Raw genomic sequence first — 25,527 nt, forward strand, 5'->3', positions numbered from 1 at the left:
ATACATCACCAACATTTACCAATTCTTTTAACAGAAATAATGTCTGAAGACACTTTTCCTTCACAATGTCAATGTTGTCACTTACTGCACGATACAGTAGTCCCATTCTACCAGTGGACTATTATATTTAATCAAATTTTTTTTTTATTATGATTTGATGTTGCTGTATTCCTGTCTTTGCTATTAGATTATAGCGGGTGTGGAAGAAAACATACATTATATAGCAGAGACTGACAAGACTGACAAGTTTAAAAAAATTAATTGGCTGTAATGCAGATTGCATGGATGCTGGTAAAAATTAGTTTTAAACTTGAGCCGAATTTCTATGAAAACATATTGGGTGTTTACCTTCTGTATCAAGATCGACTGCGAGGTTCTGGAAGATGTCCATGTGTGAAGAATGAGCTATTGTACTCATGCTAGGTGTGAGGCCCTTTGTGTGTATATGCTGAATGGCCTGTGTTCCCGCATACAGTACCAGGGCATTCATCAACGGGATGTTGTATCTGGAACCTGGCTCATTCGACTGAAATATTAATATAGTATTACATGTAGCGAGTATTGTGACCTCTGGGCATCTGGATAAGACCACCTTAAATGTAATAATTATGATCTGTTGCAGGGTTCTAATACGAACAGCGATGTGGAAAAGTGATTCTGAGTTGGCAACTTTTACTACTCAGCCACTAGTGCTGCATCGAGGTAAAACCTTGTTATAAAATCAGTATATTGTTACACCTATACATAAGCTCAACTTTACTCACACTGAAAATTTAGTATTGTTACAGGGAAGTGCAATACACATATTAGGCATTGTAAACTTGTGATCTTTTTGTGTATAAAGAGTTCTTGTTCATACCTGTAGACTGCTTCTCAGATCTGATAAGAATGTCACAGGAGATCTTGTTTTCAGATAAGAATCCAAATCCTGAAAAACAGAAACACGGTCAAATTTCAAATGTGTAGAGAAGACTGTTTTATTACAAAAGCTCAAATATAATTGAAAACAATTATAGAACAATGACTGAGTAAAGGTTTTCACAATTTAGAGGTAACTATGTGATTACAAACAGTTCATTACATGGAATGTGTTTATGATTATTTTCAAGTTCAGCTAAAGTTGAAAGAACAACATCTTGGAAAGTTGTAAAAGAATAATTCAGGATGACATTAATTTAAATGTATGAAAATTTTTATACCTTTTTGAATGATGGTGGTTGTATCATGTTTGCGAAGTTGGATAATATTCTTGGAGGATGTTGTATATCTGACAGCATATCAACCTTCAGGTTTGGTGTGAATGGATCAGGCAAGCGCATGTTACGCGGGAATGCACTGAGAATGAGATTTCGCATCTGTATACAGTTTGGTGAGATGACATCACAGAAGGCATAATGGTAGTCACAGAGGAACTCTGGGAAATCATGGAGCAGGACTAGCAACACTCGTAAAGTTCCCTGCAGAAGTAAGAAATCAGTATCATAATAATCTATCACAGAAATACACTTCCTACCTTTTCACTTTAAACACTATGAATAAATTCCCTGCTATAAGAAACAGTACAACAAGATCAGATTTAATTTCACTCAAACTCTTCCAACACATAACAATGGCGATTAAGGATGTACTGCTTAAAACAACATTACGCATTTTTAAGAAACTGCTTGATAATTTGTATGAAAATTGTCTGTTGTTTTACATACACTGTAGTTTGAGTGATTTTTACATCACTTTGATAGCCAACTCCTGTACTCACATTCTTACAAAGTTGCACCTTACAGCTGATTACATTTTTGAAGATAATTCTATTAATATTCAAGGTTGTCTCAAATTTTGAAGTTGCACCTTAATGGAATATTATTGAAAATACTTGATCTACACAATGAACAGTACTGTCAATATTAAAGTTACTTATATCTTGAAAGTTTGTGTATAATTATCATCTATGTCTTGGACATTACCTTGTACAAGAAATGGGTGGGTTTATTTAGTTCCGCATTTCTCAGGAAGGGTGATAGAAATTTAAACAGATCTATCAACAACTGGGCATACATTCCCCAACCCTGAAAACAAGAAAGTACAAGAACTATTTGTGGTATTTCTATATTACAATGGAATCTAAAGTTATGTAAAATATTTCCAGCTTTAATGTTGGAGGTATTCCCCAGAGAGTATATGCATACAACCATCAATCTTCTGACAGTCAACTCCAAGCTTCCATTAATTGAAACATCTGACAACTTACAAACATCAAAATGCTGTGAGGGCCATGCAACTCTGGCATTTATAAAATCAGCTTTATTACAAAAAGTACTCTCTAAATTTTCCCAAATTATATCAATTTATCGTACATTTAGATTGTATTTTCTCATTTTCAGAAAATTTTGCATAATGTTAATTGTAATGTATTCGGAGCAGCTGACAACTGAAATTGCATGTCACATGTATATCATGGCAATCACAATTGTACTTGTACTACGGCAATCAAATAAAACATATAACTAGTAGAGTTACATAGTAAAAATCTGATGCAATATAGAGAAATTTAGTTTTTAATACAAACTGTACTTAATATCGCGCTTAAGATATCTATTTAATAAAATATAATTTATTATTCTGAATTCATCAAGTAATTTGAAAACTACACTATTCTGATTTTAATCTTGAGGTCTGTCCCTTTAACAGTTAGATACTACGTCACTCTGTAACTGTTTAATACATCTGTTTTGTTTTTTCCACAGCATGCTAACCTTTTGTTGTGGTGTGAGGGCCAACATTCTACCAATAAATACCCGATGTGAGATCAACTCTAACCAGGCGTAAGCAAATCCAGGTGCCTTTGCAGGACGCAATATGTGGAATGTATTGCTGAAAACATTAAAAAGATTAATTACATGATATTCTCTGTACCTCCAATTAGTATCTGCCTCTATCTGGCTCAAGAATAAATAAAGAAGAATCATTTTTTTAACTATTAAAGACATCAATGTAGTACACCTGTAACAACAAACGCCACTTTCTGGGTAATCATGTACAGCTGAAACTCGGTATCTCGAAATTGCTTATCTCCAAATTTCAGCTATCTCAAAGATATTTTTCAAATACTGTCTTGAAAACACATGCACAAAATATCTGCTTAAGTCGAATTTCAGTTATCTCGAAATAGAACACACGATCCCTTGGAATTTAAGATAGTTTCAGTTTCTTGTATGCTATTCAGGCATCCTTAAGCCAATGTGACTCATACAAGCAAAGGGCTTTATACTTAAAGCCAAAATTTCGTATGAAAAATACATAAACAAAAAATGTTAAATGTCATTACTAATCCACTACTTTAATAAGAGCTATTTTAGTTTAGTCTCAAAACTGATTTACTTTGAATCTCAAAATCTCTTTAAATAAATCTCAGTTTCCTAGTACTATCTTAAAGTCTCTTAGCATTATCCTAACAAAACTGTTGACATATGGATGGCTTCCACACAATCAGCTAGGGTCAAACTAAGAGCAGTGCATGATCGGCAACCTAAACTCTATACCTCAATAGAGAAAACACAACAATAGTAGATTCTAAAATGTTTACTTCAAAATACAAATTTTTCACAGATTGTGCATGCACTATTCAAATGTCATTTTACAACCCAAACCAGCAAAATTTACGACTTACCAAAAGGCAGTTAGCACTTGGAAGTTAATGTTCTCTAGGATATGTTCTGGTGCGTTCAATTCTATAAATAGCATGATGAAGATACGGTGATAGGGTAGTTGTTGGAACTCAGTCTGGCGTACTTCATGATCCTGTAGCAGCACACCAGCTACTATACCAAGCACCTACACAAACAGTAAGGTAACTTTAACAATAATTTTATTGCCAAAACAGTTTCTAGTTATTTTGTTGGGTTTAATGTTGTTTTCAACTGTATTTTTGTTACATGTGAAAGTCCTTAATAATTGTTACTGGACATTTTACCACTATTAACCAAACTGTGTAACTGACAACATCCCACAAAGAGGTGGAAAACAAATACTGTGAAATCATTAATATTCATAGGGGATTAGTTTTGAAAATTCATGGATTTTATGATTGACTGGATCCAATCAAATAAATTCTGATGAACAAGTAAAATTTCCATTCTTTTTTTTTCAAAATGTTAAATCAATACATGTATACCCATACCCCCATGAAACGTCATGGCAGCCCAAACCACAAAATTAACCTTATCATAATGTTTTTGCGAGTCTAGTAGATCAGTGTAGGTTTTAATTTGCATAAAAACAAATAAATACCTTGTTAAGTAAGTTTATCTTTGTGACCGTATTTGCATTATCCCCCGAATGTTTTACAAGTAGAGCTATCAACCTAACAAAAGCATCAAGGGTGTGGAAGCATTTAGCTCGTATCAGAGTGGGGCTATGTGTTTGTTCACTCAAGGCTCTGTAACACAGATCTACACACATCTCTGTACACAGTCGGAAAAATCTCGTGATAAGATCATCCGTCTTCAGTATACCTTGCTGGTGCATCTGGAATATATACGCATTGTAAGTAACATAAACATTAATTTAAATTCAAACTTCAAGCAATATTTTTTTTATTAAACTACATGCAAAATTATCGATTGAGAAATTTTTCTCATTTTATTTCAATGAAATTACCATACCTGCTGCACAAATGCTGAGAAAGCCTTGGTACTGTCTCTACCAGCAGCTGGTGAATGGTACATGTTGACCCATTCCCTCAGAAGGTATTCTGTTTTCTCGTGTAGTCCTGGTGGATCGTCTATCTCTCGTGCCTGGGTTATCCCAGACTGCATCATGGAATTGGGAGCTACTGGAGCTCGGTCTAGCACGCTATAGTCACCTCCAGAACTCTGTCGCAAGTTCTGTAGAAGGTTCTCAAGGCTGAAAAATATCAAACTATGATTTTGTCTGTTTGTCAAGCACACAGAATGTTCAGGTTATACGGCCACTTTCCAGCTTTTAACAGTAGTGGAAGGCACCTGGTACCCTTCCAAGTATCATTTCAGGCATATGCCTGCACCTGGATAGAGCCGCAGACCTACTATTTGCAAACCTGAAGACATCCTCACATGAAAGAGTTTCTTACCTGCAAATAAGGGGCAACTGATTTGAAGTCAGCGACTTTAACCACTCAGTCATGAAGGACCCTTGGGTATGATTAAACTTTACCCTACCAGTACTGCTACAAAATCATTTTATCAACAGGGAGACTAATTTTTGTAAATTTTATGACTGTATTTATCCACAATGTTGTCATTTAATAGCTCTGTCTTGACCAAAACCACAACATTTTTCTCTCAATGAATTTAAATGACTAGTATTCTACAACAGTTAAACAATCAAAACTTGAAAAGTAAGAATATGTACCCTGCTGGAGGTTCCCTTGACTTTGCTGCAATCAGATTGAGGGTCTCTATTGTATTAACCAAGTCAGACTGAAATACGAAAAAGATATAATTTCACTTTTACAAAAAACACAAATTTGTTGTCATGTTTTTTAATTGTATTATGTGTGTATTCTGACAGTTTTAATACTTCATCAATTATATAATCAGTTGTATGTATCAAACTGCACCATGTTAACCAGTCTGAAACATTTACTCTACCTCTGTACTAGCTGCACAATACAGGTAAATGCAACCTGCATCTTCTTAATTAGAAATATATGGTACTGTGCCACATTAATTTTATCGATATAAAACTATAAAACAAATAATTACCTCTGTAACATGACTGTTTATCTTATCATCTACACAATATCTCTGTACCAGCTGCATGGCGAATGTAATTGCAATCATATTTAGACCATTCTCCATCAACTGCACTAGAAATATATCATACTGTGCCATGTTTACGAGACCGCTGCGGATCAACAAATCTACCGCTTCTATATTATATCTGTGATCTTCACGAGAATCTATCAAGCATCTGAAAAAATAATGCTTTCATTTAAAAACTTCGTAGCAGTAAAATATTACTATCACAGCATAAATTCAACTATTATTTCTATGTCTAACACTGAATTCTCTCTCTCTTAGAACTTTTTTTTTCAAATATTTTTAGTGACAGAGGCATTATGGCAAAGGAAAAGGTTTCTTGTTTAATATGTAAAGTCCATAAAGTATCCACCTGGAATAGATGTTTCCATCCATTTTGAGCCAAACCAAGTGCAGGCATTAAATTTACCTCTTCAGCATCCAGCACAAGTTGATACGGCTAGATACAGTACTAGTTTTAGATATCACCCAGTGCTATCACCTGGATAATTTTGTATCCTGATAGCCAGTATTGTGGTTACACTGACCAGGTGTTCAAGTGTTAAAATCCCCAACCCATGAATTCAAACCTTGCAAAATCCAAGTAAGTATTTTTCATTATAAAGCTGACAGTTAATGCCAAACACAATCGAGAAACTACATACCTGGTGACTTGTCTATTTGTCCACTGTGGACCAAACGCTCGACCATCTTGTATACCTTTGAGGACCAGTAGATGACATTCTCGGAACCTGATCATCAGTTCATGATCCTGTGTCATTGTGTAATGATCTAACAAACCCTCTACAGCCTGAAACATGAATTATATAATTATATGAAATATTTTTCTAGTTGATTCATTTCATTCCACATACCGTAAGTCTACTGTGGTTCCAATGTAGAACTTCTGGCACTTTTTGTTGAAATTTACAGGTTTGCTTACAAAATTAACTGAGGATTTCTGTCAATTAACAGCATTTGCTGTTAACTCTTCATAAAAGGCACCAGCAAATAATGTCTTCCATGAAAGGCTGGTCTACTGCCATTTATAAACAGGTGTAAATTTTGAAAATTAGACTCATATTACAGGACAGATTTCAAACAGGGTTAAATAACTTTACTTATTTGTTCTTAAAAGCTTTTATTTTATGCTGTTACTGGGATATTCAATGATTACATGTAGGAAAAGAATATCAGCCAAAATCAACTCCAGAGGTAATTACTAATTTACTCAACACACATCCACTAAATAAATGAAAAAAATAAATCAGGTTTGGCCCCAGACTGTGTGAAAGGTCTGATGGATGACATTGTTCTAATTTGTATGTTCCCAAAGTTAACATCTCACAAAACTGAATAATCAACAGAGGACCCAAGACACAATTTTAAAGTAAACATATGGACATTATTCAGAAATCGGCAAGCACCTAGTATTGAACATCAACCGTTTACAAAATGGCTAGATAATTACAAACATACCTTTTGAAGTAAAGCTACAGCAGATGCAATATCTCTGGAACTTCTGGCCATCATGATTGATTCCATCAAACTACTGATACCTACAATAAATGGGTTACTGGGAGGCATGTTGCTCAGGTGCTGGAGATGCTGTTCTATCTCACGAGCTATCTTCTCATAGATAACCATGATTTCTTCAGGTGTTCCACCATAGGACTGTAATAGAAGAGTATTATAAAAGATAACACAAATCTTCCACTATTACACATGTACACCAGAACAGCTGTAAAATACAGTAAAAATTACAACGCCATAGTTTGTCTACATTAAGGTAATTAATCAATATACGCATGCATTACCTACCATGCAGAAGATAACATTTTTCAACTATTGACTGCTGAGCATTGGTGATTGCAGAGACAATACACAACCGATCACATTTCAAATAGATAAAAGTTATTTCAACAAAGTGACATTTATTTATTCTGTAAATTTCAAAGACACTGACAAAACATAAAAGTGACATTCAACGTAAAATAGTCAACAAAGGCCCAAGGTGCCACTGCTGGTGCTGACACAGACATTATTTCAAGCACGAGCAGGCACCAGGGTAGAACCATCATTCTTCTGTAAGCAGACTGGTCAGCTTCCTACTAGGAAAGAATTCAACATCCCAGTTGAGTTTCAAGCTACAGCTTGGAGGAGCAAGTGAACAAAAATCAACATCCACAACCATTCTGCCAAAGACAGATCTGTTTCAGACAAAAATGTTTTTACTACTTACTGGCATGGGTTTTGCCACTCCAGCAGGCAGTGCAGGTTCAGACAGTGGTAGGAATCCTGGTATGTTCCTGGCAAACTCTTCATATACTGCAATCTGTTGTGGTGTCTCCCCGCCAACTTTGAGCCGGATCTGTTCAGGCATTCTTTCTGCTTGGTAGGTTAATACAACAGGCTCACAGTATCTGATACCCTTCTCCCTTGCTGCTTTCCTCGCATCAAAGTCCTGTAAAATTGTGTGAGATTCAAATTTCAAAACGATATGCTAGAAGCATGGTTTGTACTTATTTGCCAAATGTTGCTGTTGTAAGGGTTTGTGTTAGTTTTTCTAAATACATGTACTTCTGTAAGCATGTTGATTTAAGCATGAGTGGATTTAAGCATGAGTGGATTTAGAGATTCGAAGTACTCATTCAAAATACACAAGTCAAACGTTCATAAGGACAATAAAACCATAATCTTTTACTAGCAAAGAGACAATAATTTTTCAGACAAGTTTTACCCAACCCTTATGATAAAGGATTTTACATCTTTTCAAATTCAGGACATTTATTAGAGCAGAGATGGAGCTCAGTGCAAACCCTGTTTTTCTGAAACTGCATCCGTCCAACTAGTTTTCGCAACCTTTCACCTTTGGTCTGATCAGTGTTTATTCAGAACACATGACAGATTTTAATGATGAGTTAAAAGCATGACTGCACACAAAATTAATCCATAACATTCTCTTTATAGTGTGATCAAAGCTTGAAAAGGCTTGTGGTAAGTAGAAAGACAAGCAGATTCACTGTTATACTGTGTTTACATACTAAAGTATATACATAAAAGTTGTGAATTTGAATTCTGAACTTGTAACAAATCTTACAGTAGCAAGTCTTTTGTCCATCTCTGGTATAGCTCTCTCCACGGCTGTTTTCTGTATAAAAGCTGAGGCGAGCTCTGTGTTGTCTTGAGCTATAAGCTGTGCTGCTTGCTCTATCATATCCTTCTGTTGCTGGGTGGCACCCTGTTGTAAGATGTGAACAGTAATTTTACATATCAGAGTAAAACTTCATTTACTTAAATTAGTGGATAACTTGTCTAGCTTGGAAAGCTTTCAACCATGAACAAATACCAACATCTAGCATCATTGTTTACATATATACATGATGTCATTAAACTTTTCTGTTATGCTGCATTTTTATCCAGTATATGTCCTTGCCTGTCATATAAATATGATATCATGGTCAAAAATTTTAATTCAGGGTTAAATAAGTTCATAGTAAATACATGTACAAACGGAATAATTTCATATTTTATATTATCACCTCAACACACCAAAGTCTTGGAGTTGCATACTTTTTTAAAATCTATACTTGACACAACTTTGAATTACTTTTTGTTGTTTTTTAATGTAAGATTTTCATTTATATCAAAGTGTGAATGTATGAAATAACTAAATATTTTCATTCCATCTTTGAATGCAGAGTTTTAAAACTTACTCTTAATGTTGCCATGAATGCACTTTTCAGGTTGGTTGAGATAGCGATATACAATGGTTCCCGGCATGTGTACAGCGCCAATCCTGATGTCATACTGCGTACCATATGATGTGCAGCAGCCCTCATCCTGTTTTCATCTGGATCCAGTGCAAAATCCTATAATCAAACCAATGTTAATCAATAAATTTACACTGTATTTAAACAAGAGGGTCAAGATGACCCTATATCACTCACCTGTTAAACTTGGCCTTGGAATCATCAAGATAAACATTCTGACCAAGTTTCATGAAAATAGGGTCATAAATGTGGCCTCTACAGTGTTAACAAGCTTTTCCTTTGATTTGAGTGGTGACCTAGTTTTTGACCCCACATGACCCAGTTTCGAACTTGGCCTAGGAATCATCAAGATAAACACTCTTACCAAATTTCATGAATTTAGGATCTTAGATATGGCCTCTAGGGTGTTAACAAGCTTTTCCTTTGATTTGAGCGGGTGACCTAGTTTTTGACCCCACATGACCCAGTTTCGAACTTGGTCTAGGAATCATCAAGATAAACATTCTGACCAAGCTTCATGAAGATAGGGTCATACATATGGCCTCAAGAGTGCTAACAAGCTTTTCCTTTGATTTGAGCGGGTGACCTTATAGTTTTTGACCCCACATGACCCAGTTTCAAACTTGGTCTAGGAATCATCAAGATAAACATTCTGACCAAGTTTCATGAAGATAGGGTCATAAATGTGACAACTAGGGTGTTAACAAGCTTTCCCTTTGATTTGACCTAGTGACCTAGTTTTTGACCCCACATGACCCAGTTTCAAACTTAGCCTAGAGATCATCAAGGTAAAAATTCTGTGCAAGTTTGTATCAAATGAAAGCAAAAATGAAACCTCTATATGGCTGAACGGGCCAAAATAGAAAATTTTGCCTCTTTCAGGGGCAGTAACTCTAGAACCCATGATGGAATCTAGCCGGTTTTCGAAAGGAACCTAGATCTTATTGTGACTTAAGTTGTGTGTAAGTGTGGTTAAAATCAAATGCAAAATGTCACTTCTATCGTGTTCACAAGGTAAAACGAATTTTGGCTCATTCAGGGGTCAAACAGGGGCCGTAACTCCGGAACATATGATTGGATCTGATGGATTCATCATGGAATCCAAGATCTATTGTTGTTAAATATATTTTGAAAGTTTGTATCAAATCAAACCATAAATAATCTATATGGCTGCAAAAGCCAAAATAGCAAATTTTGGCCCTTTAAGGGGCCACAACCCTGGAACCCATGATGGGATCTGGCCAGTTTTCGAAAGGAACTGAGATATTATGCCAATACAGGTTGGGTGCAAATTTAATTAAAGTTGATTGCAAAATGTGGTCTCTATCGTGTTCACAAGCCAAAATAGCAAATTTTGGCCCTTTAAGGGGCCATAACTCTGGAACCCATGATGGGATCTGGCCAGTTTTCTAAAGGAATTGAGATATTATGCCAATACAAGATGTGTGAAAGTTTGATTAAAATCAATTTCAAATTGTGGTCTCTATCGTGTTCACAAGAAATTGTGGACGGATGGACGACGTACGTACGACCACAAAAGCTCACCTTGTCACTACGCGACAGGTGAGCTAACAAAAACAAATCTAAAACATCTAAACACGTTGATTACATTACCAGGATATTCAGTTGAAATTTTTTACTCAAGATATTTTAGCTGCATCTTTGGACAAAGCCTTTTTTCTGGTAATAAAAATATTCTTTCAAAAATAAATGGTTCAAACACACAAAAAAACTAAGTACTGAAATATTTTAAAGTGTTAAGTTAACCTTATTTAGTATTTCACCATTTTTCTATGATGCTACTCCTTCAAGCACAAGCATGCACTTCAGTGGAACTTCCAACCTTCAGATGTCTCACAATTAGTATATCTAAGGAAAGTATCACTGTTTAAAACTGCTACATTACCTTCTTCATGATTTGTTCACATGTTGTCAGAGCTATCTTTATAGACCTTTCCACAACAGGCGGAAGTAACTCTTGTACAGCTCTCTCCAGTGAGGCTCGTACGTACTGCTTCAGCTGAGGATTGGCTTGGAATACCGCAATCTGATAATGTGTAAAGAGATATTGTAAATGAATTTCTTCTTACATCATTAAATATCAAACAATTTAATATGCAAAATATCTAGAGAGCAACTGCTGCTGGGAAAAGAACAGTGTGTTAGTTGTACTGGAGACGTTATCTAAGAAATTAATCTATTTGGAAAGAAAACATCTTTCATTGTACAGGTGTTCACTTCTCTGGTGTGTCTTAATTAGAGGTTATACAGTCATGGCGAAATCCCGTCCGACAAAAGATTGGACGGTCCGACTTGGAGAGTCGGGGCGTCGGATTGTATGTCCGATAGAGAGATACAGAGCATGCTGGGCTCTCCCAAGTTGACGGCTTAGGCGAAATAGTTACTTTGGAGCTTCAAACTTCGCTCAAATGTAATCTCAAAGCGAAATTCAAGTCGCCCGATTTTTTTGATCCACACTCGCTAAATACCGCTAATCAGATTGTTGACAATTTGCACTATATTATGTTGACAATTTGCACTATGTGAAAATGAGTGTTGAATACACTTACACATGCCGATGGCATAATTTAAGCTCCGCCTACTTCAGGTACTTGTGAGATTTTCGCGATAAGTGTGAAAGCGAATCATATTATCCGTTACAACAGATGTTTTTGTATTCGGCCAATTAGCGCCGTGGTTACGTCTTTGACACTTTGCGTTGAACTGTCAACATGTGCAAGTGCAAAAACAACGTTTTGTAAAGAAATTGTTGATTAACCAAGCAATTAATTGGCATTAATACACAATTATTTGGTATCCATGGTAAAAGAACATGTAAGCTGCTTGTTAAGAAGTATTAACTACGTAAAAATAACTTTCATCGATGGATCGATTTGAATATGTATTTCTAGTTTTCAGTTTATTTTCATTTTTATTCGAGTGAAAAGTACTGTTCATACCAAAGTGGTGAATCAGTATTAACAATTAACCTCCTCCTGCCTTCATTCAAGATATAGCACAAAAAACATCAGCAGGTTAGATGTAAAGCGTCGGCTTGAATTTTTGAAAACAAATTTTTTTAAGAATTTTGTATTGAAACAATAATCATTGCATGGGAAATGATGTACCTAAAAAAATGGATATTCACATCAATGGTTTTTATCTTGGTAAAATTTAAACAAGAGGGCCATGATGGCCCTATATCACTCACCAGAGTTGATCTGGCCTACTGACCTAGTTTTTGACCCCACATGACCCAGTTTCAAACTTGACATAGAGATCATTAAGAATAACATTCTAACCAAGTTTCATAAAGACTGGGTCACAACTGTTGCCTCTAGAGTGTTAACAAGATTTTCCTTTGATTTGACCGGGTGACCTAGTTTTTGAACCCAGATTCGAACTTGACCTTGAGGTCATCAAGACAAACATTCTGACCAATTCTCATGAGTTTCAAACTTAAACCGTGGACTCTAGAATGACTTGGCCTAGAGATCATCTATACAAACATTCTAAGTTTCATAAAGATTGGGTTACCTTTGATTTGACTGGGTGACCTTGTTTTGATCCCACATGACCCAGATTCAAACTTGACGTAGAGGTCATGAAGACAAACATTCTGACCAATTCTCATGAGTTTCAAACTTAAACCATGGACTAGAGTGTTAACAAGATTTTCCTTTGATCTGGCCTACTGACCTAGTTTTCGACCCCATTTGACCCAGTTTCAAACTAATTAAATCTGCTAAGAAATGGCCCAGGCATTATCTATAGAATAGTGCAAATAGATGAAACATAGGCAGAAACCTAATTCCTTTGGTAAAATATCTACCATATTTTGGACTGGTAATGAGAAAGCTCTCTCCACAAAGTACATTACCTAAGACAGCAATAATAATTCTGAGGTTCATACCTGATCATTAATGACTATGTGTGGTGCGAGACCAGCCAGAGATGTCACATTAATATCATCAAAGGCAAACTGTGGCTGTGGCGGCAGACTTGGTGTAGATCCTGGTGTTGTTGTTGTAGTTATACTTGCTGTTGTCACAGTGGGTGTGACGTTCGTCAAGGCCACGCCTACTGTCTCTGGTTGAGGAGTGCCTGTTGGCTGTGCTACTGGTATAGGTATGATCTGTTTGTTAATCGACAGCTGTGGCTCGTATGTACTAAGCTTTGATGTATCTTTCAGGTAATTGCATGGCTTCAATTCCTAAAAAACAATACTTCATAAATCTACAAGACTGCATCACACACAAAATGCTGGAATGTTTAGATAACCACACTAACAACAGAAACAATTTGTCTTTTATACTACATATGTACTTGTTTTCACATCTACTTTGCAGATCAATACAACATCTAACAATCTAAGAAGGTAACTATAACATGAAAGTTGGCAAAAAAAAAAATGGTTAATGCCATAACCTAAGCATTTTGTGTTGACACATATAGTGGATTTACAATTCTAAAGCTCAAATTAAAGGAATCCTACTCATTCACTAAATTTTACAGACTAACACTTATAATACAGAGAAACTTATTTTCAGTAGCAATAAAATACTATTATCAAATCTCCCTACCTAAAGATCAGCCAAGAAAGTTCCATCAATGTTTTATATTCACAACAAACTCTAAGTACAACAGGAAAGAACACCTTCTTCAATAAATGAGCCGTGCCATGGGAAAACCAACATAGTGGGTGTGCGACCAGCATGGATCCAGACCAGCCTGCGCATCCGCGCAGTCTGGTCAGGATCCATGCTGTTTGCTAACAGTTTCTCCAATTCCAATAGGCTTTAAAAGCGAACAGCATGGAGCCTGACCAGACTGCGCGGATGCGCAGGCTGGTCTGGATCCATGCTGGTCGCATACCCACTATGTTGGTTTTCTCATGGCACGGCTCAAATGTGTACTTACATTTAGATCTATGTTAAGAGTTTTACACAGAACTTCAATCTCAAACTTGAGATTCAGTTTCAGTTCTGGTTCCTGATGTAACTCTGCCAAAACATTCATTATCCCCATTGTCCATGGATTGGGTGGCTTGAAAACCTGAAAGTAAATCCAATTTTGTTTTTTGATATTGGCTTATGCATGTCTGAATCATAATTTTCACCCTTAAAATAGAATTCAAGCACATGCCTTCAATTCAACATCAAAATTCAACCGTTTTAAAACAGACAACAATTTAGTATTTTTCACTAGATATTTTAATGTGTATGATACCAATTACAGCTGAATGCCATTTATTTATATCAAAATTTCAATAGAATGACATACATTTTTGTGAGTTTCTATAGATTATAAAAATTATTATCCATTAGATTGTTACTGAAGAATGTTCTCAAAATGCACCTGAACATGTCAAAATGCCTTTTTTTTACAATGACAAACAAAAGCAAGTCTTTAACAAATTTTAAAAAATCTGACATCAAACTGGATGGAGGCTTTAAACCCACTGAGAAAATGGAGCAAATAAGCTGTAGGGTTGCTGTTTATTCGTGGCTGTCTATACATCATTGTACACATCCAAGTTTTCCTCCATTTTACTTTGAAAATCAAAAGTTCACTTCAGATATTGTGAACACTACAACTAGATTTTCTTACCTTGCTTTTAGCACATGACTCCAGAACTTTTGCTGAGAATGGTACCACATATAGCAGCTCCCTGGCTCCTTTATGATATGCCTCATATACTAAAGACTTCACATCTATGTCAATCTGTAGGATAGGTTTGTTCTTGGCTAATGTAAGCATCCCGAGCCAGTGTCCGAGGTTCTTGAGTAACGTCCTGTCAGAGAAGTTAGCATCTCCTTTGTCGCTTCTTAACAATACCTGCGGATACATTTAGACCTCTATATAGCAATCCTGGACAGATGTAAATGCAGTCTTACCTATATTTTGTCTTGTTCAGTTTTTCTTTTTTTTAAAAAAGCACAAAATATAACCAGTATGAATTATAGTAAACCAAACCAATAATATACAATAGAATTGCTACTAGCTGTTTTCTCATGAAATTAGGGGTCACTGTAATCCAAACATAGAATGCCTAAAGCTTTATAAGTGAAGTACAAAGTGTCTTCAGTCATAAAAAAGATCTTATTTGTTTGTCACAAGATTTACAGAAAATTTCACTACATGTTCTAATTAGAATTTCACATCAATCTTAGAGAAAACTAATGAAATTTTATTAAACATACAGTCTTGATATATCAAAAGAAACATTTACCTTTATATTTCTGAATGTTTCTAATATAACCATGTCAGTGATTTCTTTTATACTGAGAGCATCCACAAAGTTGGCATACAGTGTGTGGAAGTTGGGCTCAATACTTGCTCGTTTCATAACCAGATATTGTGATACCCACTGCATGTGTTCATCCTTCACTTCTTTCTTCAACTCCTCACACTAAAGCATAAAAGACAAAATATTTCCAATTGAACAATTCACACTTGTTTTAAAACATAGAAGAGCTATCACCGAATGCGATTTTGTCAGTTTGTTTTGGGTTTTATATTGTTTTTCAACAGTATTTCAGTTATGTTATCCATCTAGTGTTCCTACATTTTGTACTAGTACTAACTGAGTAACACATAATTAGAGATCGTGCACAAACAATTTTAAATAATGTCTTCCATCAAATTGTCACAGAAAAAAAACACCTCACTTTGGAATCAAACTCATGGTGGAATGATGTGCACTTATCCCTACTGAGCTAAAACTGAAGGGTTGCTCTGTCAGAGGGAATAAGGACCCTTAACTATAATAATTAAATATGGTCTTTCTAATCTGCAATGACCATGATCATGTGCATATAGTTTTATAGAAATCCTTTTAAGAATGTGGAGAAAGTTCAATAAATATGGTCTTTCTAATCTGCAATGACCATGATCATGTGCATAAAGTTTTATAGAAATCCTTTTAAGAATGTGGAAAAAGTTCACAACACTTTATTGGCAACAGACCTTCTTACTGACAGACTAATCTTATGATGAATCCTGTATACCCCTTTAAACATTGTTTGCCAGGAAATGAAAACAATGTCAGACATGAAAATCTATTTGATTACTATCTTACAGGCAGCCTAAAACATAAATGCTGATATCTAACTGTTTTATACATGGTTCTACAGAATGTTGGAGACAAAAATCAAGTACTTTTCCAAACTCTGCAAGGACTAACACCCTTTACTTAAAAAAAAGTTTCAATGTTCCCAAATTAATGATATTTATAATAGTGGTTATCCTCACCTTCTGGTTCATATTTGACATGGAGAGATTGTTGAAGATAAAGAACACTCTGTCTTGTATAGATTCTGATGGTACAACCACTTCCTCCTTACTCTGACCAGCCAACAGTGTATCTATATTTGTAGCACTTGCTATTGATGGCTGAAATATATTGTTTAAGACTACCATATACATAAAACTGAAATATTCACATTTTCTCTAAAATTATGTTGTTACTCTTTCCTAACTAAACTTTTGTACATAATAGAATGGATAATACCACAAAAAACTTGATTTAATTGCACATCTTACACATTTACAAGATGCCAAGCTATTTTTTATAAAGCCGTTTTCTTGTTACATTACAATTATTAACATAAGATATCTGCCAATTGTCAGTATTATCAATTTTCCTTTTCCATAAATTAAAATGAGACAACTTTCTTCACTTTTCTGACACCTTGGGCTAAAAATACTGTAAATGTAAAACTGCAACTTAATGATTTATTGTAGAAGTAATTAAATGTTAATACCTTTGGCATAGGTTGTGTTTTGGTGGCAGCTGTGGTTGTTGTAGCTGGTGCTGATGTCACAGCCGTTGTCACGGTAACTGTAGTGGTAGGCGTTGACGTCATACTTGACATGGTCGGTAGGTTTGTCAGGTTGAAAGCATCGAGGCCTGTCATCACCGAGCTACCAGAGGTGGATGTCAGGTTTGGACTGATACCAAACATTGACTGACCACCAAGCAGATTGAGGCTGGCTGTTACTGGGGTCAGACTGCGTGTTGTGGCCTGGGCTATATGTGGCGGCTCCTGATTACGTGCTCCAAACTCAACAAACTGTGGCAATGAGATGTGTATCATAACTACATTGCAACTTTTCTCTTGCACTCTTTTAGTCTCAATAAAAACATCTACAAAATACGCTTGTTTGTAAGTGAACCATTGATTTTACATTTCAATGTATACTTTTTTAAATTTCTTAAATGTTTTCATTTAAAATAGTTAGATCTGATATTTAAATAAATCTCTAGCAAAGAGAATTTTAAGAGTCTTCTGTCCTGACTCAGAATATTTTCCTCTCTTGGTATGTAAACTGATAACCATAAATTTGTTACTCTGTACTCAGCTACTTTGAAAACCTTGCCATCTGAGTGAACAAATGTATGTAAATCTGATTAGTGGCACACTACCTAGAATTTACAAGGCAGAAATTTCACCTTCTTCCGAAATAGTCAACTATTTATTACCTCCATAAGATGTTGTGGAAACTGATGGAAATGAGGTATAGCTGCCAGGTGCTGACAGTAAGAAGGGTAGTCCTTCAATCGGGTTTTAAATCTGTCCAGGGCTGCTATACCAAAGTAGTACATTTTACTGCCATGGGGCTTCTTCAGGGCTTCCAACACATAGCGCAGGGCAATACCCAGTGCCATATAGCTGTATTAATGGAATAAAAAATAAAGCCCTTATAATCCTAAAACCTGTAAAATATTATTCAACCCAATTAAATGCTGACCTATCCCCTTGACAATTTACTTGGAATGTCTTCTGTGAACCTACTTCCTGCAGCAACAAGCCTGTTATGAAAACTGAACAAGCAGGCCTAACAACATACATGTTCAATGGTCTCACACACCAGAGAGCTGCATACTGTTTAACAAATATAATCTATGGAAATTATGTATTGTAATGCTATGCCATTGAATATCTCAACTAAACCAGTGTCTAGTCATCTACAAAAACTTAAATCTAACTTTAAGAAATCTCTCATTGACAAACAAGTTTTTCACAAATATATAAGAAGACTTACGTAGCTAGTCCTTTTTCAATAATTCCACCAAATAGCACAGCTGTTGTGTGTAATTCTCTGTCAGGATATTTGGGAAAGAACTGATACTCTTCAAACAGATTACGTAGCATACACTCATAAACCTCCTGTTAATAAGAAATATACCGGTAATGTATTTCATAATAATTATTCATGAAATCTACAAAATCTTAACAAAAGATTTTAAAAAAAGTCTTGTATTCTTTATGCAGAGTAAAGCAGAACTATCGTTCCCATTGTACAAAAGCAGTCACAAGTGCTTTTATCAGTAAATACGAACATCACAGAAAAAATTTAACCCTGACACACCTTGCTTCACTCATCTGTGATTTTTGTACATACATTACTGTTGGATCACGATTCAACCTGCCTGTATTAAGCAGCCACCTGCCTTACACACCCAGACTATGTTGCTCCCTTAGCTGGTTGTTTAATAAATGAGCCGCGCCATGGGAAAACCAACATAGGTTGCGACCACATGACCAGACCAGCTGCGCATCGCGCATCTGGTCAGATCCATGCTGTTCGCTAAAGTTCTCAATTCAATAGTTAAGGAACAGCATGACCTGACAACTGGCGTGCCATGGCGATCCAGCTTCGCAAAGCACTATGTTGTTTCCAGCGCGGCTCAAATTTTGTCTCGTATATATTTCTAATACTCTATTTTACTTTTACACTAAGGGCAATATTGTTACTTCCTAGAAAAACCTGCTCCATTTCGAATGACTAAATCTACTGCGTAACTTAAAACTCTTAACCCCATTATAGTCTGTTAGCTAAAAACACATACTTCAACTGTTCAAAACAACTGAAGAATCGCTTTTGTTTTTGTTGGGTTTAGCATCACACTGACACAATTAAAGATCGTTTAGGGACTTTCCTGTTGGAGATAGTGGAGGAAAACACGAAGTGCCGCTCCAGGCATTATTTCCAGTAAGGATAGAACAACCAACCTCCTGTAAGTCATCTGGATGGCTTCCTCACATGAAAGAATTCTTCACATAAAGTGAGCTTGCAAACACACAATGGTGAGGCGCAAATGTTTCAAAGTCAGCAACCTTAACTACTCAGCTGTGGAGGGCCCATTAAACAACAGAAGAATATGTTAAAAGATGCTCACCTTTTCTTTTCTATTTGCAGAGTCCTTAAACCTTTTCAGCATTTCTAAGACCTCATCTATAGACATTGTGGGGTGAGGGGGTTGATTATAGATCCTCTGAAAGTAGGAGTTGGCCTCATCCTCAACCTCCTTCGTAAACTGCTGATTCATATCCGGGAATATACTAGATAACTCTGTTGGCTGGGCTAGAAAATATTATGATACATGTATTGTCATTTAACATTAAAATTTTTTTTGTGATATTCATAGGTATCTAGGATTTGATCTCCCCAGAGTTGCAGGCCTAAAACATTGTATTGCAGGCACATTTCCAGCAGAGCATGTATTATTGTACCTTCAAACTTCAAAGTGCTAAGGAATATAATTCACTTAGAAAAGGATTAAATATGTAAACACAACAATGAGATTATAATGATGTTTTACAGAGTTTTCAGGGTACAGTGCCTTTGAAGCAAGAATGGTATAAACAAAACTGAACAGGCTAATTAATTGAAATCTTTACAAAGACCTGACTGACCCATGATACAATGCAAACCTGGTAACGGCATACTACGTTAACTTTTAACTGTACAGTACATGTATTTGAAAAGAATGAAGAATATGATTATAACTGGGAACTTCCATAACCAGTTTATAGTGACAAACATGATTTTTAAAACCTTCATCCACAATAAATTGAGCCGTGCCATGGGAAAACCAACATAGTGGGTGTGCGACCAGCATGGATCCAGACCAGCCTGCGCATCCGCGCAGTCTGGTCAGGATCCATGCTGTTCGCTAACAGTTTCTCCAATTCCAATAGGCTTTAAAAGCGAACAGCATGGAGCCTGACCAGACTGCGCAGGCTGGTCTGGATCCATGCTGGTCGCAAACCCACTATGTTGGTTTTCTCATGGCACGGCTCAATTATATATTTTTATTAAAACAGTACATACCAAGCCTCAGTCTATCAATGCCAGGTTGCATTGGTTGCTGTGTGGACTGTGGACCCTGCTGCTTCATGACCTGCTGGGCACTTAGGCTCCCTAGGGTGTTTACACCTGGTGCTCGAGGGGCACCCAAACCAGCCATAGATGAAGTAGGCATTGACAGATCTGTAAGGAGAAAATTCAATTCACATTATCAAACCAATGAAACAATGTAATACTTATTACACCTATTAACACCTATTCTAAAATCTCACAGATGAAAGGAATAGACAAACTTCCATTTTTCCTTTTATTTACAACAGTAAAATCCATCACTATTGCTATACAGCTTCAGACAGCATTTTATGATTTTTCAGTACTAAATCAACTCGGACAAAGTTACTTTTTTTCATTATACATGACATAACACAATTTCTTGCATCTCATTATTACTGATACAATATATACACATCAAAAGTAGACTGTCACTCAAAGAACAGTTCTGCTTAACATTTTTTACTACTATGTACTTCAATTTAACCCACTTACTCTGCAGTTGTGATGTCAAGTTCTGTATTCCACCGCCAAAGCCTGAACTGGCTGGTGTAGGAAAGCCTTTAGCAGGTGATCCAGGAGTTTGGTTTGACGCTCCACCAAGACCAGCAAAGCCAGTACTAGGCTGTCCTGGAACACCCCATGACTTTGGAATCCCCAGAGTGTCTGCTTGATCCAACTACAAGTTAGAAAACATAAGTCAAAGTTGTGAAGGGTAATCAATAGTCTACTTCAAGTATATGCACATTCCTCACATCATTACCTTAGCACAAAATAATAGTTAACTGTACTGGCATAAAGCAGCAGTTAAACATTTTTTACACCAATGTAACTATATTTTGGTGCTTTTTTGAAAATCTAAATCAGCTAAATATTCAACCTAATGACATTGTATCTTTAAAATATTCAATAAACATCTCTGAATATTAACTGCATAAAACCTACTTTTTTTCAATGATTTACATCATCACTAAGTCTTCAGGCTAGATGCTTAATTGGCAAATTCTAACTGAATACAACAATTTTAGTGTTACCAAGTCTTAACATAATCTCGTTACCAGGCAAAAAAAGACATTTTGTTTCTGCATGGATTTACAATACTGAAGAAAATGAAGATACTAACCTGTGTAGATGGAGTATTTCCCAATCCAGATCCCAAGCTTGTCTGACCCATGTTGGGTCCAAGACCCAATCCAGAATTACTACCAGCACCAAGACCTCCACCCACAGGTCCTGCTGGGCCAGGGCCTACCTGTGGTCCTGGTGCAGTGGGGTTGGGAGGTTTGGGACCCACAGGGGCTTGCCTCTGCTTCATCAGAACACTTGCACTGGCTATCATAGTCAGGATAATTTCTGATAGCTCTTGACTCACATTGCTGTAAAGGAAAATTACATAATATCAGACAACCCTTTTAAATTTTCAGCAGTTCATTTATTATGTATACTGTAAAATAATTAATATTAGTATAGGACAGTTTTTATGGATTTTGTGGTGTGGCTGGATAAATCAACAAAATTAAATCCAAATGTACAAGTAATTTCCCATTCATTTAATCTTCAAAGGACTAAATCCTCGAATTCATATCCAATGACATCTTGACAACAAACAAAGTTCCATGCCAAAACCCAGAAATTGTGTACCAACGAAATTAAATGGAATTGAAAGTAGTTTTGTTATATGCATGTACCTTGGACTTTAAAAAACATTATCACAATGGCAGTTTTAACTAAAACCAAAAGTTTCATCAACAAACCTAGCACAGACTTGAAGACAAGTAAGCATGGTTGCTATGGTTTCAGGTGGTAACTGTTGACTCTTCGACTGAAGGTCGTCCTTGGGAAATCCACCAACCAGCTGGGGACATCGTCTTTTCAGGAATGTTACGCATGTCTGTATGAATGGCTCCTGAAAATTTCAACAAATAATTCTGAGCTGCTAAATAATGCAATATGGTCAAACCTGTCAACAAAAGTAACTCCTGGAATATGAAAGTGGATATGTCTCAAAACATGAACAAGAGTGCCAGACTGTCACAAAATACGCCCGTCATCGAACTGGGCCTAATTCAAAGGGCATAATCCAAGTGCCTGGGGCGATTTGGGTGGTTATCATACTTAGCCGAGATATTATACCCACAAACGTTGTCAGCAAGTTTGCGAAGATCAGATGAAAACTGTTTGACTTAGAAAGCGGACAAGGCTAAATTCGCTGTTTTTTTTTAGTAATTCAAGGGCCATAATCCAAGAGTGCCTGGGTGTTCACATAATACGCCCTGCTCTTTCAGAGACGGGCGTATAAATATTGTGCTACGGTGACCTTTCAAAGCAAGTTACGTAGTTGTGGCGTTCTTTTAGGAAATGGTATTTAGTTCAGTTTTAACTGTGTATGTTTTAAACTTACTATATACATTATACCATTTTATAACACTTGAATTAATTTTTGTCTTCTCAAAACTGAAGAACATTTCACCTTGTGAGGATTTGTCTTACCCTATGCTCTCTGATCTTATCACTGAGCCACTTGTCAAGTTTGAGATATTCCCTCCTGGAAGCCAAACATGCTAGATCTATCACAAATGCAAATGGTGTTGCATTCAACAGCATTGACAAAGCTTTTAAGTCTTGTGCAACATCTAGAATCCGAGACAGACGGGTCTGATCATGTGGCTCTCCGCGCATGTACCACTCAGCCATGGAGTGCATGATCAGGGTACGTATTGTGCTTGAGTGACCTTGACAATGCCAGGCGTAGTGTAGAACCACTGCAGAATTTGGATGATTGCCAAGAAACAGTGGCATCAAGGTTGATATCAACTCCTGCTTCAGGGTGTTCCATGTTGGCTGTTAAATAGAAATAAATCAATGAATTAAACTTTTATCATAATATTTTTATGGGTTTAGCTCCACTTTTCAACAGTATTTTACTAATGTAACTGTGGTTATTTAACTTGCGTTCCTTGATTGGTAGAGGAAGACCCCAGGTGAACCTCCATGCACTACTTCATCATGGGCGGGCACCTGGGCAGGACCACCAACCTTGACCTTCCGTAAGCAAGCTGGATGGCTTCCTCACATGAAGAGAACCCACATTGGTGAGGGGCAAGTGATCTGAAGTCAGCAACCTCAACCACTCAGCCACGAAGGCCCCCTTTAACTTAAAACAAAGTTTTCAATCCATTGAATAACTTAAAAATACCACATTTAAAACAAGAGTGTCATGATGACCCTGAATCGCTCACCTGAGTAATATGAGCCACATGTTTCAAATGGCAAACTGATGCTAAAATATTAGAAAGTAGGTCAGTAGGTTACATTCATGGTCACTGAAAGTCAGTTTTAAGATCGGTGTGCAAAACTGTTCATGTCATCCAAATTTCAAGGCTTTATCTTAAAAAACAAGAAAGCAGGTCAGTAGGTCAAGGTCACAGTAAGGTGACTCGTAATCACTTGGGTACATTAGGTAAATATAATTAAACAGTCTAGGAAATATGATCTGATAATTTTTTAAGTATTTTTTCCTATATAACTCATATAACTAGTGACCCCCAGGGCGGGGCCTCTTTTCATCCCAGGGGCATAATTTGAACAATCCTGTTAGAGGTCCACTAGGCAATGCTACATACCAAATATCAAAGGCCTAGGCCTTGAACTTTCAGACAAGAAGATTTTTAATTTTTTTCCCTATATAAGTCTATGTTAAACTTGGGACCCCCCGGGCAGGGCCTCTTTTCACCCAAGGGTAATAATTTGAGCAATTTTGGTAGAGGACCACAAGGCAATGCAACACACCAAATATCAAGCCTAGGCTTGCAGTTTCAGACAAGAAGATTTTTAAAGTTTTCTCCTATATTAAGTCTATGTAAAACTTGGGACCCCCGGGATGGGGCCTCTTTTCACCCCAGGGGCACAATTTGAACAACCTTCATAGATGACCACAAGGCAATGCTACATACAAAATATCAAAGGCCTAGGTCTTGTAGTTTCAGACAAGAAGATTTTTGAAGTTTTTTCCTATACAAGTCTATGTAAAACTTGGGACCCCCGGGGCGGGGCCTCTTTTCATCCTAGGGGCACAATTTGAACAATCTTCATAGAGGACCATTAGATGATGTCACATGCCAAATATCAAGGCTCTACGCCTTGCAGTTTTGGACAAGAAGATATTTAAAGTTTTTCCTTTCGGTTGCCATGGCAACCAGAGTTCTGCATGGAACGAAATTCTTAGAACAATTTTGAAAGGGGACCACCCAAGGATCATTCCTGTGAAGCTTGGTGTAATTCTGCCCAGTGGTTTTCAAAAAGAAGATTTTTTAGAAAATGTTGATGGACACACGACGCACAACGGACATTGACCGGTCACAAAAGCTCACCATGAGCCTTTGGCTCAGGTGAGCTAAAAAGAGAGTAATAAGTTTGAGTAATATTTACTGTTATTTGAAGTAATGCGAGGACCAACATGTCTGGACAGTTCTGTACAGGAAACTTGAACAACTCTGACACCTGCTGGTAGTGGCCAACCTCTGACAACCGTAGTAGCACTTCAACCAAGTCTAAGGATTTCCTAAATGTTTAAAAACATTCATTTTTCATATTTGTGACCTATGACTTGCCCAAAGATTACAAAACTCAAACCTGAGTTTGGATTCAAGTCTCAAAATGCCATCTTAACACTTCTCAAATTCAACAGGATGCTCATAAATTGACTGCTGCTCACTAACTAACTACTTTGTAAGAAACAAATCTTCTTTAAATCCTTGTATATCTGTTGAAATATTCTGGTAGAACAATTCACATTTGGGAAGTGTTTATGAAATAAAGGGAACATCTTGGTT

The 25,527-nt window shown here is 36.5% G+C and overlaps 1 protein-coding gene across 1 annotated transcript in view; it reads right to left on the reverse strand.

The window, feature by feature from the left end:
- LOC123548663 (CCR4-NOT transcription complex subunit 1-like) overlaps positions 1-25,527 on the reverse strand; it is a 43,066-nt gene that overhangs the window by 3,158 nt on the left and 14,381 nt on the right. Inside the window, exons 12-42 of the mRNA XM_053546249.1 lie at positions 25,124-25,256; positions 23,186-23,536; positions 22,450-22,601; positions 21,819-22,071; positions 21,191-21,374; positions 20,669-20,827; positions 19,734-19,918; positions 18,596-18,720; positions 18,033-18,222; positions 17,314-17,622; positions 16,802-16,942; positions 15,780-15,959; positions 15,158-15,385; positions 14,468-14,602; positions 13,461-13,760; positions 11,454-11,594; positions 9,491-9,646; positions 8,875-9,015; positions 8,017-8,238; positions 7,254-7,448; positions 6,440-6,585; positions 5,739-5,946; positions 5,386-5,453; positions 4,659-4,899; positions 4,285-4,521; positions 3,665-3,828; positions 2,751-2,868; positions 1,962-2,063; positions 1,200-1,457; positions 860-928; positions 349-526 (exon numbers count right to left, since the gene is read on the reverse strand). Of these exons, the coding sequence (XP_053402224.1) occupies positions 349-526; positions 860-928; positions 1,200-1,457; positions 1,962-2,063; positions 2,751-2,868; positions 3,665-3,828; positions 4,285-4,521; positions 4,659-4,899; positions 5,386-5,453; positions 5,739-5,946; positions 6,440-6,585; positions 7,254-7,448; positions 8,017-8,238; positions 8,875-9,015; positions 9,491-9,646; positions 11,454-11,594; positions 13,461-13,760; positions 14,468-14,602; positions 15,158-15,385; positions 15,780-15,959; positions 16,802-16,942; positions 17,314-17,622; positions 18,033-18,222; positions 18,596-18,720; positions 19,734-19,918; positions 20,669-20,827; positions 21,191-21,374; positions 21,819-22,071; positions 22,450-22,601; positions 23,186-23,536; positions 25,124-25,256 (5,669 nt within the window). The remainder of the gene's footprint in view (positions 1-348; positions 527-859; positions 929-1,199; positions 1,458-1,961; positions 2,064-2,750; positions 2,869-3,664; positions 3,829-4,284; positions 4,522-4,658; positions 4,900-5,385; positions 5,454-5,738; positions 5,947-6,439; positions 6,586-7,253; positions 7,449-8,016; positions 8,239-8,874; positions 9,016-9,490; positions 9,647-11,453; positions 11,595-13,460; positions 13,761-14,467; positions 14,603-15,157; positions 15,386-15,779; positions 15,960-16,801; positions 16,943-17,313; positions 17,623-18,032; positions 18,223-18,595; positions 18,721-19,733; positions 19,919-20,668; positions 20,828-21,190; positions 21,375-21,818; positions 22,072-22,449; positions 22,602-23,185; positions 23,537-25,123; positions 25,257-25,527) is intronic.

This window comes from Mercenaria mercenaria, chromosome 6, assembly GCF_021730395.1.
Source record: "Mercenaria mercenaria strain notata chromosome 6, MADL_Memer_1, whole genome shotgun sequence".
NCBI lineage: Eukaryota > Metazoa > Mollusca > Bivalvia > Venerida > Veneridae > Mercenaria > Mercenaria mercenaria.